The following is a 15,041-nucleotide window of genomic DNA, read 5'->3' as shown; positions in this document are numbered from 1 at the left end:
TCAAATTAGGCAATCTAGTCTATACTTATTTGCTGTGTGCATAACATAGTAATTCTAGGCTAACAATTGGAATAAGAACACATAATATTTTCAAAAACGGATATCATGGTTAGTAGAGGCCGATCTTCGGATCGGGTGAGAGGGGGTGCTCATAGCTGACCTTCCCCAATCGTACCCTAGCTCCCGAGCCGAGACAACTCCGGTGATGACGGACATGTGGCCTTCGGCACCGAGTCAGGGTTTCCTAAATTCCCCCATAAAAAATATTTAGGTGGCGACTCTGTATCTGCCAAAGCAGTCCATGTTTGGCACTTCTTTTCAAAATCTGTTTCTCAAAACGATTTGCCAGATTTGGACTCTTTGGTTCAAGATTAAGAACCGTGACACAAATCGAGTCCGAACAGTAGCGAGGGCCCCACGCGGGCGCGTCTACAACTATTCACCAACTTTAAAACCATGATTTTAAGCATTTAAGTATTTTGCACTCCTGCAACATAGAATAAAAAAAAAGAATTAGTAAAGTTGAAACAAAATTTAAAATATTAAATTAATCTAAGAAAATAAATTACATCATTATGCCAAACTTTTGCTGCTACGTGACAATGAAAACTCTTCAAAATTAAACGATCATTTGGCCCCCTAGGAAAAAGTCCAATAAGATCTTCTGAAACTTTTTCAGTTGTATCTGTTGGTTGGTCTTCATAGTCACCCATGTCTATCAGTTCATCACCCATGTCTATTGGTTCATTATCCGGTTCATCACCCATGTCTATTGGTTCATCACCCATATCACTAACATTCAGTTGATTGCCCCCAATATTTTCAACCTCAACCATTTCTTCTAGAGCTGCACCTATGTCATTCATGTCATGTTCATTAACTCCACCACCCTGATCCTTATTCTTAAGGGTGCGTCGAGATCTCTTAGCCACTTTTTCAAAAATTACAACATTAGACGCCGTTGGGCAATCTTGAGCAGTTTCCACCATAGTTGTCCACCAAGTAAAATTAAATGTTAGTCAATGACAATGTAAGCAAACATACAAGGCAATTCAACTTCCAGAACTAAGATACACAATCACTTACGCTTTTACTAATCTTGATATTGAATGTTTAATTTATTTATACTAACTTAAATATTAGAATATCCTTTGGCCGATTACTCCAACCATCAAATACTCATCATGCTTGTGGTTTACAAACTATTTATAATTAATTTTCAAAGTTTGTACTCTTCTTCACAACTAGTTTTAATAGATTTTTCATAAAAGACTATAATGAAAAACACATTCTATCCAAACATGAAACTAGGACACCATGGTTGGTAACATGTCATCTAATTGTTATTTCAAAACTTAAATTATCCAAAGCATTTTCATATTTTATATACATATTTGTAACTATCACTGATAGCGAAACATACGAATTGAGATAAGGTTAATTTTGTGGGCAAGAGTCTTAGGTCCACAACTTTAATGGTCAATATAATAATTTCATAATTCTATTTCCCAAGTAAAAGAAGGTAGGCAGATTGGCAATATGCATTCAATAGTTTAAAAAACTCATTTTTGTGCGAAGGCATTCAATAGTTTAAAAAACAAAATTCCACTTCTCAAAGGCTTAGATAAAATGAAGTAACACTGCTTCTGGTCCCAAAATGGAGGGAGTTACCATCCAACTTTTCACTACTGAAACAAGGTGATGTTGGTTCAGGGTTTTTTCAGGGAGACTCTAAAGGATAGATCTTACCACTATACTTTTTGCCCCCTTCATTCCTAAACCTAATCTCAGAACAAAATTTGCAAAACTTCCCTAGCATCCGCAGTGCTTTTTGTATCACCTAAAACAACACCCAAAGAACCATAGCCCCATGCACAATTCGCACATAATTCTATCACCACTTCGGCAATGGAACTTAAGGCAATTGTCTGTGAAGTTCAATTCAAACTCACAATAGTCGCAACAAATTTTGGTATTGTTCATCTCAAATTCACTAGACAAAGAAACTAAAGCAACTTCTTTATCAAATCTAGTAGTGGACTATCAGGGTATTCCCACAGAAAGCAATGACCCAACAAGTACACCCCACCCTCTCGTCCAAGACCAAAAAAAAAAAATTAGTCACTCTTAGCACTAGTTACATAAATGAAATCGTTCGAACACAGGGTGTCGTGTTTCAATATTTTGTTCAGCACTGGTATGCCAAACGATTCAATTTTGTAGAGTCAACAATAGAATGTGTTTTTCGTGAGGGTTTTCCTCTAAAACCTCCTTTTACGCCGAAATAAACCAAAAAACAAAAATGTGATGGGGAGTCGGTATTTACCTAAGAGGAATTTTCTATTTGCAGCCGCAATGGTGGACTAAATTTCCATCACAATGAGGGTTTTTCCCTCATACTGTCGAGTCGATTTGCAACCGCAATGAGGGTTTTTCCTCCTTTTTGACGAGTTTCGATGCAATGCAATGGTGTTTAACACCAAGGAACCATCGGTGTTCTCTTCAACAGATGGACAGTCATCAATAGGGGAAGGAGAGGGTGTGCAAAATTGAGTGTGTGTGCACTTGGGTGTGATAATATTATGAATATGGGTAAATTTGATATTAAATGGGGTGTTCAAAAAAATCTTATTGAAATTTAAGGCTTAGGGTGGGGGTTCAAAGAAATGGAGGGTGCAAAGATATTAAGCAGGTGCTAATAGCAACCTCTAATAATATTCCTCAAATTTTAGAAAAAAAAATATACATCAAGTCCCATAAATTTGGAGCAAGTTCCCGAGAATTTGTTATTTTGCGTTGTATTTTAGAAAACACTATAAAATATGTTTATTACTTCAAAAGCACCTAATTATTTTTTCAACAAAGATTAGAGGGAGGGTTGTGAATACAGAAATTAGATGTGTTAGAATTTAGTAAACTCCCTTTCTCAAAAATAAATAAATAAATAAATAAAAAGTAAATTCCAACTCAATATAACACCAATATTTTTGAGATATTTACCAATTCTTTAGCTAATTTTTTGTCACATATTCATTTCTTTTCTTTTTCTTTTTCCCGTCCACAAACCCTTCTTTTAAATCCTTAATGCAAACACAACATCAAGATGTTACCATAAGAGGGGAAGGGATTGTCGTGCCTCCAACTCATATGCTAATGAGCTGTAATTAGAATGCTTTCTCATCTGCATTTAGAAATACTTATTTTATTCAATTTTTTTTAAGATAGAAACTATCACATAGGTTCGATTGTTAGTGGCGTCAATAACAATGTGACGCTGCAAATTTTAGAACATCCTGAGATATTAAGGAAGTTATAAGGTAGTAATGAGATGGTTAAGCACATTTGCAATATTCATGTTCCATTGGAAGGAAGGGAGGATCAGCTAATTTGGCATTTATCTAAACATGGGAGGTATTCGGTTAAGTCAGGGTATTATAAGGTTGTTTCCGAAAAGGGTAATGCTAGGGATATCAAATTGCGGATCTCACATCCATGTGAGACATTTGGTCATTTATTTGATAAAAAATTTGAAATCTATAGCATTTTCTTTCCGAAAATCCTGTTCTTTCTACACATAGACAAAGGGGCTGACAGAGCTGTTGGAAGGATCTATGGAATTTACATATTCCACCCAAATGGGCCATCTTTATATGGAAAGTTCTCCATAGGATTTTACAGGTTGGGGTTCTTTTAGGTCTCGAGGAATAGAGATTGATGTAGCTTGCCCAAGGTGCTTTGTTGAAGATGAAACTTCAGAGCATCTTCGTTTCCACTGCCCTTTTTCGAAACACATTTGGCCAGGATTTAGGTTGGGATTGAATTTTGATGTGGGAGAGGTGATGTTAGTTCATGAATGATTGAAGTGTCGGTTTCAACAAGCAACAAATAAAGAAGCAGGTCTGGAATCTGTTGGAGTCCTGTGGTGTATATGTAAACACAGAAATAATGCTGTGTATGAGGGGGTAATAGATGAACCATGCATGTTATGCATGCCATTACTCAATTGTCTTGGAGTACTAATGAAGTTGGGTGTAATGGATTGAGGGAATGGACTTTTGACTTCACTTTGCAATACTTGTTCTTGTTCTGATAATCATTTTATTGTTATTAACGATATGTTTTGGCAGCCAGATTGTTGTTTTGACAGGATAATCATTGATGGATCATGCTGAAGTCTACAAACCAAGCGGGCGCTGCATGGATTGCCATGGACTGTTGACAGAATGTTATAGCACATAAACAATACTCTTTAGTGGCAAGTTCTGCACTTATGGCTGAAGCAAAAACATGTTTTGAGGCTCTTCACTAGAAGTTATAACTTGTATTTTATTTATTAATGCTTTTTATCTTTTCTCAACCACCAAACGAAAAAAAAAAAAGAGGAAGTTATAAGGTAACTAAAATATAAAGTTGAAGACTGTACCGTTAAAAGTTTAATATTTACAGAATAAAAATCAAGTTCCATAATATCACTCAGTACAAAAATAAAAAAATTATTTGGCTACATTCTAAATCTAACATCAAAACAAAGTACGACTCTAAGAATTTAAAACTACAAAAGAAAGGTAATGTAATGCCACTATGGTATTTACCCTCAAGGCAACCAATTGTCTCCGGCATCGCCTGCTCATGGATCTAAGTCAGCTACTCATTTGCCTTCAAAACCTGGCATAACACGTTGTGAGGTGCAAAGCCCAATAGAAAACAAACAAGGGAGAACTACATGAAGGTGGGAGTTGGAGAAAATATTGACGAACACATGGGGGTTGCAAGTGTGTTTGTGATTGGGTGCAAATGAAAAATTGTGGAACTGCAAGTGTCACTTGTACCTCTCTCCATGTATTGATAAAAAAAATTTCCAACTCACACTTGCATGTAGTTTCCCAACAAACAAACCCAAAGAAAACCACACCAATAAAAGTAGTGAAATAAAACATAATAGTTAAGTACAATAATAAGAAGAAAAATATCAAGTACTGTTTAAAAATTTCCAAGGTTTAATTATCTAAGTGCATCTAGTTAATTCCTCGTGAAATACCCAATCACTAAACCATAGCCACAGGCAATTCGAAACTCCCCTTTCGTCACATTTACAAGGTTACCACAGTAACAACCACGGATGCCTACGCCCAGAGTTGCATACCCAAGTAGTGACATCAATAATCTGCCCCAAGAGAACAGTCTACTAGTGGTATACTCCCTATCGTGTTACCCACACATCCACCATTATTCTAAAAGCAAATACTAATATCATAATTTAGTGTTTAATCGATAACTTGGTGTTTAATCGAAATATTTCCTTAGTATCTCATGATGTGCCGAAATTTGGAGCGTCACAAACATGGTGAGTGAAGAGGGAGTGGGTCCCAAGCCGTGAGAGCTTTGTGAAAACTGCCCAGCCTTACCCACTCAGAGCTGTGGGCAGCATGGCATGGGCATGTCATGTTCTTCAAAGCCTCATTCAAACATTACACTGGGGAAAGTTCATTATTATACATCTTGATCTTGCAGTTAATCACCCACCCACCACAGTACTCTTACAATTTCAATGTCAGACCCCTCTTTTTTGCGTGAATAATGTCAGAAATAAATAAATAAATAAATAAAATAAAAATAAAATCAAGTAGGTATAAAAAGCATGATTCAACATCGGATCTATTTATTACACAATTTAGACAAAAATGGAATTGTGTTGCTGGGACACAATTTAGACAAAAATGGAATTGTGTTGCTGGGATCTTGGGTAGAGATGGGGATAATTTTAGTAGGTAAATTAACGCCCCAGATGGTGAAAGAATCGCCATATGCTTCGGAAGCTAGATTATTACGAGCCATACTTGGCATTCAGGTATTTACTTCAAAGGAAACTTGCCTTATGCCACCGACAGAGTCATGCCATGCATTAATTTCACATGTTATGTATATAGTAAATTTTTTTACATTTGAAGATATATATATATAGTGGCTATGAAATTTAAATCACGTTTATGTAGATGTTTGTGAATGAAATGAACTGTTGTCTTCAACAAACTGAGGAAGAACCCGTGTGGACACAGCCATGGAAGGCAGCAGGCCGAAAAGAGGAACCATTAGTTTACAAAAACAAAAAGTTAGGGTTAATTACACTTTTCATCTTTACGGTTTAACTCAAATTTCACTTTAGTCTCTACAGTTTGAAATTGAATAATTTGATCTCTACAATTTAAATCTAATTTCAATTTAGTTATTATGTTCAAGTTGGAGGTTAAAATTAACGAATATAGAACACTTATCAATCTCCTAAAGTGTACACAACCAAAATTAACATAAATTTAGAAAGAATAAATTGAATATAAAGTTAAAGTGCATGGATCAAGTTGATCAATTGGAATTACTGAGACCAATGTGAAATTTAAGTCAAAGTACAAGGGTTAAAAGTGTAATTGACCCTAAAAGTCTGACCAAACTTGTAATTAACCACTTCCAGTTTTTCAATTTAATACAAAAAAAGATACACCACACACTTTTAACACATACTTTAAATAAATTAAAACAAAACAAAAAAAAACCTATACACCCCCTGAATTATAATTTCTGATATTACTACATTATTGTCATTTTTACTGCTGCTCAAGTAAAAGAATCGTGATAAAATCATTCCAAATTGGCTGTATAGAGAGAGTGAGTAGTACTCTCACTCATCCTCAGTAGTCTCCAGTAACTGACCCACAAATACCCAGTAGAAATAGAAATGGGCCACAGGATGGCACGACAATCTGAAACTATTTTGTTGTACCCAAATTCAACTTTCCATCTAAATCTAGGCTCTGTTTGGAGGCCAATAATGGGGGACCATTCAAAACCACCATATGATGAAACAACTCCTAACCCCTAACCTCACAAATCTGCAATAATCATTTGTACACTTGATTTGAAATTCTGAGCTTATTTAGATGACTTGAAGTCACCAGTTTCATCCCTGATTTTAAAAATCGTGTTCTTAAGATCGCATACAATAATTAACAATATTATATTAACAAGTTCAAGGGCTGGGAACACGTATATAGATAGAGTCGTAGACCAAATATCTGAATGATATATATGTTAGACACTTCACTTGTTACCAAAGGAAGTAAAATAATACAACCATCCTGGACAACTTTGACAAAAACTTGGGAGGCCCAGAAAGAAGGAGCACAAGAGAAAAAACTAGGGAAGGCAAGATGATGAGATGTGTAAATGTGAAAAATGCTTTTCAGTAACTCAATATTAAGTTGTATGACCTAAAAAATACGGGGAACACAAACACAGCATCTCTAAACAATGCCCACATTCCGCGGCAAAACAGGTTTTCAACATTGAGAAGATGAGCATATATATACAAAAACAGTTTCAGGCAAGGAAAATAGAATTTGAGAACTTCACTTAAATCACTTCTAAATCACAGCTATAACTTATTCATTTCTAAGTCACAGCTACAAACCAATTTGTAATTTCAGAAGCAAAGATATCTCTAATCCCTGCTGTGTACATAGAATTGGATTGAAAATGCTGACCTGCTAATCAGTTTATTTCTGGCCTTGTGGGGCTTTTCTTGGCATGTTTGGTCTAGTCGTCGTCTTCATCAGCAGCAGCAGCATCTCCATTCAGCCTGTCATCATCTCCCCCAACTTCCCCATCACTTACCTGCATCTCAGTAGAGTCATCTCCATTAGGGCTGAGTTGTGGCTGCCTTTGTTGTGGTTCATCATCATCTGACTCTGACCACGCACCCCTCCGTCGAATTGGATTTGAAGGTGCAGCCTTCATCCAAAATACAAATAAACATAAAAACCTTGGTCAGAAAGATGAATATGTAATGAAAAAGCAAATGTACAAACCTTGGTGGAAAAAGATGAGTGACACCAATTCACCATTGACAAACACTAACATAAGGTGGATTTCCTGGTTAGTATCCATACTTGATGAAATTCTGGCTGACACTAGACCAACTGGGATTGGTTTAACAAAAATTTGTCAATAATGCTATGTCGCCAAAATTCATTCCAGGTGTGATCATGACTCGTTGTGACCACACCCACAATGAAATTGGGCCACACCCTTTTTTTTTTTTTTTCCCTGCACGTAGCACTACTGAATTTATTCCAAGTCTAGATAACTTTGTTTAGCGAACTATCTTGTGCAGCAGACCAAATGATATCTGATCCAAGAAAGTTCAAAATAGCTTGAAACTGCTGCACATAGCCATCTTTCCAGCAAGTTTAACACAACAACAATTTGAGATAACCACACACACACAGATTACCATGTCATCCTCAGCATCAGAATCTTCAAGCCCAGCTGCTGCAAGTAGATCCTGAGCATTTTCTTCCCCTTCATCTTCTTGATTATTCATCTGATTTGAGGGCTCCCTATAGTTGATGTTGGCATCTTCGTCCTCCATTTCTTCCTGATCATCCACAATGTCAGCTTCTGCTTCGTCCGTCTCATAACGTGACTTTGATCCCTTATCCCTCTTTCTTCTCTTCCCCCCCTTTTTCCTCCTCTTCTCACTATGCCCACCCTCCTCGTCTTCATACTGGGACCTATCCTTCCGCTTGCTGGCAGGAGTGCTACTCTTCCATTGTTCCTGGAGACAAAGCAAAAAATTAATCCACAGAATTCAAAGACAAACAGATATGGACAAATGCAGAAACATAAAAATTAAAGCATGTGTCAATTCAAGATAGCTGGTCAATTTCTGATAACTAGATGAAGATTGGATGAAACAAGTTTAAGATAGATACCAAAAGGTATATTCACTGGGATGCCAATAACACAAACGTTTTGCCAACAGACAAAATTCAGCAAGGCATCATATCAAGTTTAATGCAGGATCATAACAATAAGACACTAACTGCCTAAGACAACCTACAGCACTCCAAAATCTCTACACATCAAAATTCAAACCAAACCAGGATCCTTTCGCAAGATTTCTCATATTTTATGTTTGGACTGTCAACAATACTCATGCATTCTCCAATATCTACCACAGCAGTTAGTTTTTCAGTGCAAACAAGAAATTCTTCCATTTAAAAGCTACCCAGTAAAATGATTGACCTCTTCCAAAAACAAAGCCCCCACTGCAACCCCTTCCCTTCCCTATAAGAAAAATGGATAACAATTTTTTTTTTAAATCAAAAGAAAAAAGAAAAACAGTGCAAGTTGATTTTTCCCTCCTGATATAGGATTTAGTATTAGTATGTTTGCAATTTCCATACAAAAAAACATGGGCTAGTTGTATACAGGTTTTCTCCAAGTAATGAAGATTGTAAAGTATGCTCTGATCTAATCTCAAGTAAAATTTCATGAACATATTGTATTAGTTTACGACACATTTTGACATAGTATCTAGTGCTCATATGGGAGTCAAAGTGAGTCAAAAAGTAAAACTTCTAATAGTTAGTTTCCGTGGACTGTGAAAGAATAAAACATCGAATGTTTGTTTGGTTTGATTTTTCAAAAACTCATTTTAGATGAGTTCTCGTTTATTTTTAGTATATTTTATTTTATTTTTTTATATTTTAATCAATTTTTTGTACTTTTTAGATGCACCTACTCAAGATGGATCTAAAAAGTAAAACAAATTGACTAAAATATTAAAACAAATCACTAAAAAAACAAAAATCTGTGTATTTTCGTTCGGGTTTTTGTTTGTTTTTCGTAAATTTTTTTCGTATTTTAGTTACACTTTTTTACTTTTTAGATACATCTAATCTTGATGTATCTAAAAAGTACATTAAAACTAAAACAAAAACAAAAAACAAAAAAACAAAAAAAAAGGATAAGAAAAAAGAAGATTAAAATATCAAAAAAGTTCAAAACAATCGAAAACCCATCTAATAATAATTTCCAAAACTATAACCAAACAAAGCCCAAATCTCCTAAATCAATCTATTTGCATATTTGTAATGTGGAACTAAAAATAGGGTCTAGAATATTCTAAGGCAAAATACAATACATATTTGGGAAGTCGCTACTTTTAGCCACTCTTAAGATTCTGTCGCATAAAAAAAAATTGTTCGTCACATCTCTCTCTCATATGTCAAGAATTTGGTATAATTTGCACATTGTTAAAGTCAAAAATTACTTTAAAAGGTGAATTATAATAGAAGATTATACAGTGAATAACAGAATCATAGGCCAAAAGAATACAAAAACAACTATGCTCCTAAAATAGAGCTTGCCAGTGAAGACAGGAACCAAGCTGCAGGTGACATAGGTAACAACCCATACCTTTATACGCTCTAAATGTTCCTCTTGTTGCCTCACTTGCTTTAGCTCATCTTCTTGTTTCCTTCTCTCCATCTGTTCCCCATAGTAGAATGAGCGAAGGCTCAAAGCAAAAATGATCGATGTACTATACATCAAGTGAATTAACACCAGCTAACCTGAAATTTCCTCTGTTCTTCGGCTTTTCGACGGGCTTCCTCAGCTAACGTGACCTGACGTGCAAGTTCTATTCTCTGCTTATTCTGCTGCTCTTCACGCTCAGCTGCCTCACAGTGAACTTTTGCAGCCTCAAGCAAGTGCTTGCAATAATTGACATGGGTATCAATTTTCTTCTCATCAAACCCATGAAATTGAAGGTTTGAAGCAGCAGACAATTGACTAAATACCCGGACTGCATTCTTAAGCTCAGCCACAGTTGAACGCACCTATTATTAGAACGAGTGCAAGGAGAGAAAGAGAATGAAAGAAAACAGCATATTAAATAATGCAGCAAGATTTCCAGCATTATTACATTTGCATATCTGTTTGACATGGATAAATGTAAACACTGATTCATGGTGCAACTAGCGACAGTATACAACAGCCATTACAAATCTAGATAAAGGATATCAGCATGGTTCTACAATGAATAAGCATCAAGAATTTCTGTTATGCATATATAAAGGATATCATCAAGCGGCTAAAGTCACACACACTCCCACTTGTGACTACAACATTGCAGCTCCCCACTCTGTAGTGACAATAGATACTACTCAAGCTAGCAGCTCCTGGTAAGATATATCAGATGTATTATCGTCAGGTGACACAATTCATGGAACAATGTCAGCAACCTTAGCAGCAACAACTCACTAATCCTGGAAGTTACCTCCCAATTTTACCATCCAGAATTAGGAAAAGCCAAAAGGTAACAATTGGAATAATAATGACAACACAACAAGCCCTCAGTTGAGAATATCTAGTGAGTTTAAACAAATTCCTATTCACCGGTAAGCTCCATCTATAGCCTAATCTTCTGATAAATCATTGACCACAGTTATTTATTCCTCCAGCCCCATACCCAAGTACTATTCAACCTTTTTTCCCATATTCTACACCTTCACCACAAACTTCTTTTTTTTTTTTTTTTTATTTCGAAAAATAACTTCACCTCAAACTATAATAGTGCAGTCAGGGCTTTAGCAGCATGGTTAATCGATCTTAATTGACCTCATCAGTCTTGTACTTACTTGGCACTAATTCTATACATCTCAATGTCCAAACAAATAAAAAAGAACAGTAAAAAATCGAAGTGCTAGAACTTAAATGCTTTTAATTCTATTGCTCTCATTTTGCAGATTTTTCTTCATATTTTCATGTATGATGAAAGGCACTCTTTTAAAATTTTGGGCCAATAGGGGCCAAAAAGACATCTATTTGTCCAAAACGACACCTCTGTCCAGCTGCCACTGCCACAAAATTTTCTGGTGGCTTTTCCGGCACGGGCAACTTTTACAGCATGTCATATCCCACCATGACTTTGGACTTCTCAGCAATAAACCCTATGATGAACTCATTTATTGAAGCCCCAGATGTGAGAACTTAATTAAAAACATGAATCATTTGCTCAGAGTCAGCTATAAAGCCAGATAAGTGTGGACAGCTATGATGACAAATGGATCTTAGGGGATCTTTTTTTTCTTTTCTTTTTTTTTAATCAGCAACAAAAGAAGAATTTTATTAAAATAGAGAAAAAAGGAGAGAAAAATGCAAAGGAGGACAAGAACTCCTCAAAAGTGAAAACCAAAAACAGAAAAAGAAGAACTAAGAAACACACAAGGCCTCCCAATCGCTAGAAATTAACAAAAGCGGGATTTCCTTAAATGGGGGAGCAACCGAAGCCCAAAAAGATGCCAAAAATCTTATTTTCTCCGACATCAAACAGACGTCAATACTTTTGTCCTCAAAGATCCTCCCATTCCTTTTCAACCAAATGACCTAGAAAAGAGCAAAAACTGCACAAAGCCCCAGCACCTTGCTTTTTTGTTACAGCCCAGAAATCAAAAATCAATAGAAAGCATAAAACTACTTGATTCGGGTGCCACCAAGCAAGGCCTCCCCATGCAAAAAACTGCAGCCACAAACATACTGGGCAGTGCAAGAAAAGGTGATTCAGAATTTCCCCCTCTTCCTTACACATAATGCACCATTGAGGAGAAAGACAATGATTAGGCCTCCTCCTTTGAAGAACATCATTGGTCAAAATGCTTCCATGAACCAATGACCGTACAAAAGACCATCTTAGGGGATCTGGAAATGCCTCTCCAATTGTGAATTGAAAATAATTGCATAAGAAAACTCTATGGGAACACCCTGTGAAACATACTTTTCATTGTTACTCTCCAGCCAATTTGGAAGGATCAACTTCAAAACCAATGTGTGAAATATTTTACTACCAGGGGAGTGGGAAACTCATCCTAGAGTATGCTCATGTGATTCAAGAGACTTTCTAGTCCTCTATATCTACTGGTCTAGAACTCATTAAACTAATTAAGTAGTCCTTTCCAGGCACAGGGAAAATAAAGCTCAACATAGATGGCTGTGCAAAAGAGAATCCAAGACTAGGTGGTTTAAGTTGCCTATTCAGAGATGAAGCTGAGATGTGGGTTTGTAGCTACTATGGGAAGCTTGAAAATTGCACCAGCTTGGAGGCAAAAATTTTGGGTGTCTAACTATAGTTTGGACCAGGGGCTGAATGTTGTTATTGAAAGAGACTGACAGATGGTGAACTTCATCAAGGCACTCCTCTTAACTTTCCACACAGGCGTAGTTTGAAGACTCCAGATTCCTTTTTCAAAGGTGCAATTACTCCATTCAACACGCACTTGGGGAAGGGAACCAATGTGCATGTACTTGCCAATCTTGGAGCTGATCAAGAGGAGCTGTCTGTGTAGTGATGGATGATTTACCCGATTTAATCAAGAATCAGCTAATTGTAGACATGATGGGGACAGCATATGAGAGGGGCTTAACCCTCCCTCCTGTTGCATTTTTTGTTTGTCTTCTAATTTCTAAAGTGCCAAAAAAAATGTTATGAACCATAAAGCACGGCTATTTTTCTATCCATATTACTATGTGTTTCATGTAACTCCATTGGTAAATGAAATAACCCCCATGCTACAAGGACTGTTCTATTTCCCCAAAATAACAGTGTCCACCAGATACGACAAGGGTGTGGATGTGTCCAACACCCATATCGAATTTCAACATTTGGATCCTCTAATTTGTTATGATGTATGACGAAGAAGTAAAGAAACATCTCTAGCCTCTCAAACGAATGAGATAGAAATTCCACATTTTTCCTAAATTCTATTTAATTTCAAATACATTTCTACATAATTTGTAACATCTTATTTAATAATATTATGCAATATGCAATATACAATATATATGTATCATGGCGTATCCTCGAAGCCGCATCCAACTTTTAGATACATATCACAGTATCCTAAAATTTAGGTTTATGAAGCTCTCACGCTTGGACACACAACTGATACTCATACTTGAGTCCATGTAACACATTCTGAGATGGCAGTAGCAGCAACTCTTCAAAATAAAAAATATTGAAAACACACCAAAATGTTTTGCTATGTCAGCCAAGAAAAAAAATTAGACCAATGAAGAAGTGACATGGTCCACAGAGCGGCACTGCTAGGGGAAAGGAAAGAGTCAGGGTTCTTGGAATATTAGCACCAGATGACCCTAACAGAAAGCAGATGTGGTTGAAAGGAAAGTAAATATCACGGTCTAATCGTTCCAGTTTCGTTAAGATGAAACACAAAGTAAGAAAACTACAAGGGAAGGGTTCATAATTATTAACCTCATCCACAGTTCTCTTTTGCTTTTGTAATGTCGATGCTGAGAACTTTTGCATTGCAACACCTGCATCAAACTTCAATGTGTAATTTGAAGGTGCCAAGTGAATGGCTCGCAGTAAAGTCTTTTTGCAGTCTTGCCACTGTTCAGCTTCATAATGAGTACGAGCTAGATAGAGAAGAACTTGACTGTCTGTACTATAGTAAAACTTCCGCAAGCAATTTTGATACTGCAAATCAGGAAGTGCCACCAACACACATTCAGTAAAAAGGGGTAAAACAAGATATTTTAAAATTTCCAAATTAAATAAATAAATAAATAAAAAGAAGCAGAAGAAGATTGTTTGTACTGAACCATTTTCACAGCCAATGGAAAATTTCCTTGAGCAAAATACACATGAGCCAAATTTATCCACACATCTGGCATCTGAACAAAAACACTTCCACTTGCAGCTTCTTGGACCTACAATAGAGGAAAAGCAATGAGGAACTCAAACATCCTATGAGATTTTTCCCTTTGATCATGGCCCAAATGAAACAACTCAGCTAACCTGTGTAAAAAGATCCTTTGAAACATCAAAGTGACCTTTTTCTGCCAAGACCACTCCAGCACCATTGGCAGCATACAAATTAGCATTATGATCAAACAGAACCTGTTAGAATAAAAATTATAGAATTCAATCACAGATCAGAAGGAATTTTATCAGGATATAAATGCCTCAACAAAATTACATAAAGCAAAAACTAGAGAGATGCTCCAAAGGGCACCTAAATGAGCATAAGGAAACCAGAGGTTGAACTTCAACTGACATCTCTTTACACCGAAACTTTACAAGAAATTATTCAAAATAGTGTACCAAATCTGGATAAAGGCTAATGCACAAAAGCCAACCATTAAAAGCAGTTCCAATCTTCATGCATTGGAAGATCACATTTCTC

At 36.3% G+C, this 15,041-nt stretch overlaps 1 protein-coding gene across 1 annotated transcript in view; it reads right to left on the bottom strand.

The window, feature by feature from the left end:
• Window positions 1-4,386: 4,386 nt before the first annotated feature.
• ELF8 (binding protein) overlaps window positions 4,387-15,041 on the bottom strand; it is a 30,496-nt gene continuing 19,841 nt past the window's right edge. The window contains exons 18-25 of the mRNA XM_082869054.1: window positions 14,654-14,755; window positions 14,458-14,565; window positions 14,108-14,332; window positions 10,410-10,676; window positions 10,255-10,326; window positions 8,285-8,608; window positions 7,536-7,782; window positions 4,387-4,665 (exon numbers count right to left, since the gene is read on the bottom strand). Coding sequence (XP_082725180.1) covers window positions 7,588-7,782; window positions 8,285-8,608; window positions 10,255-10,326; window positions 10,410-10,676; window positions 14,108-14,332; window positions 14,458-14,565; window positions 14,654-14,755 — 1,293 coding nt within the window. The 3' untranslated portion in view covers window positions 4,387-4,665; window positions 7,536-7,587. The remainder of the gene's footprint in view (window positions 4,666-7,535; window positions 7,783-8,284; window positions 8,609-10,254; window positions 10,327-10,409; window positions 10,677-14,107; window positions 14,333-14,457; window positions 14,566-14,653; window positions 14,756-15,041) is intronic.

This window comes from Camellia sinensis, chromosome 5 (assembly GCF_055761805.1).
Source record: "Camellia sinensis isolate YWXY chromosome 5, ASM5576180v1, whole genome shotgun sequence".
NCBI lineage: Eukaryota > Viridiplantae > Streptophyta > Magnoliopsida > Ericales > Theaceae > Camellia > Camellia sinensis.
The sequence above is the reverse complement of the archived record's forward strand: the minus strand, read 5'-3'. Positions and strand labels throughout refer to the sequence as shown.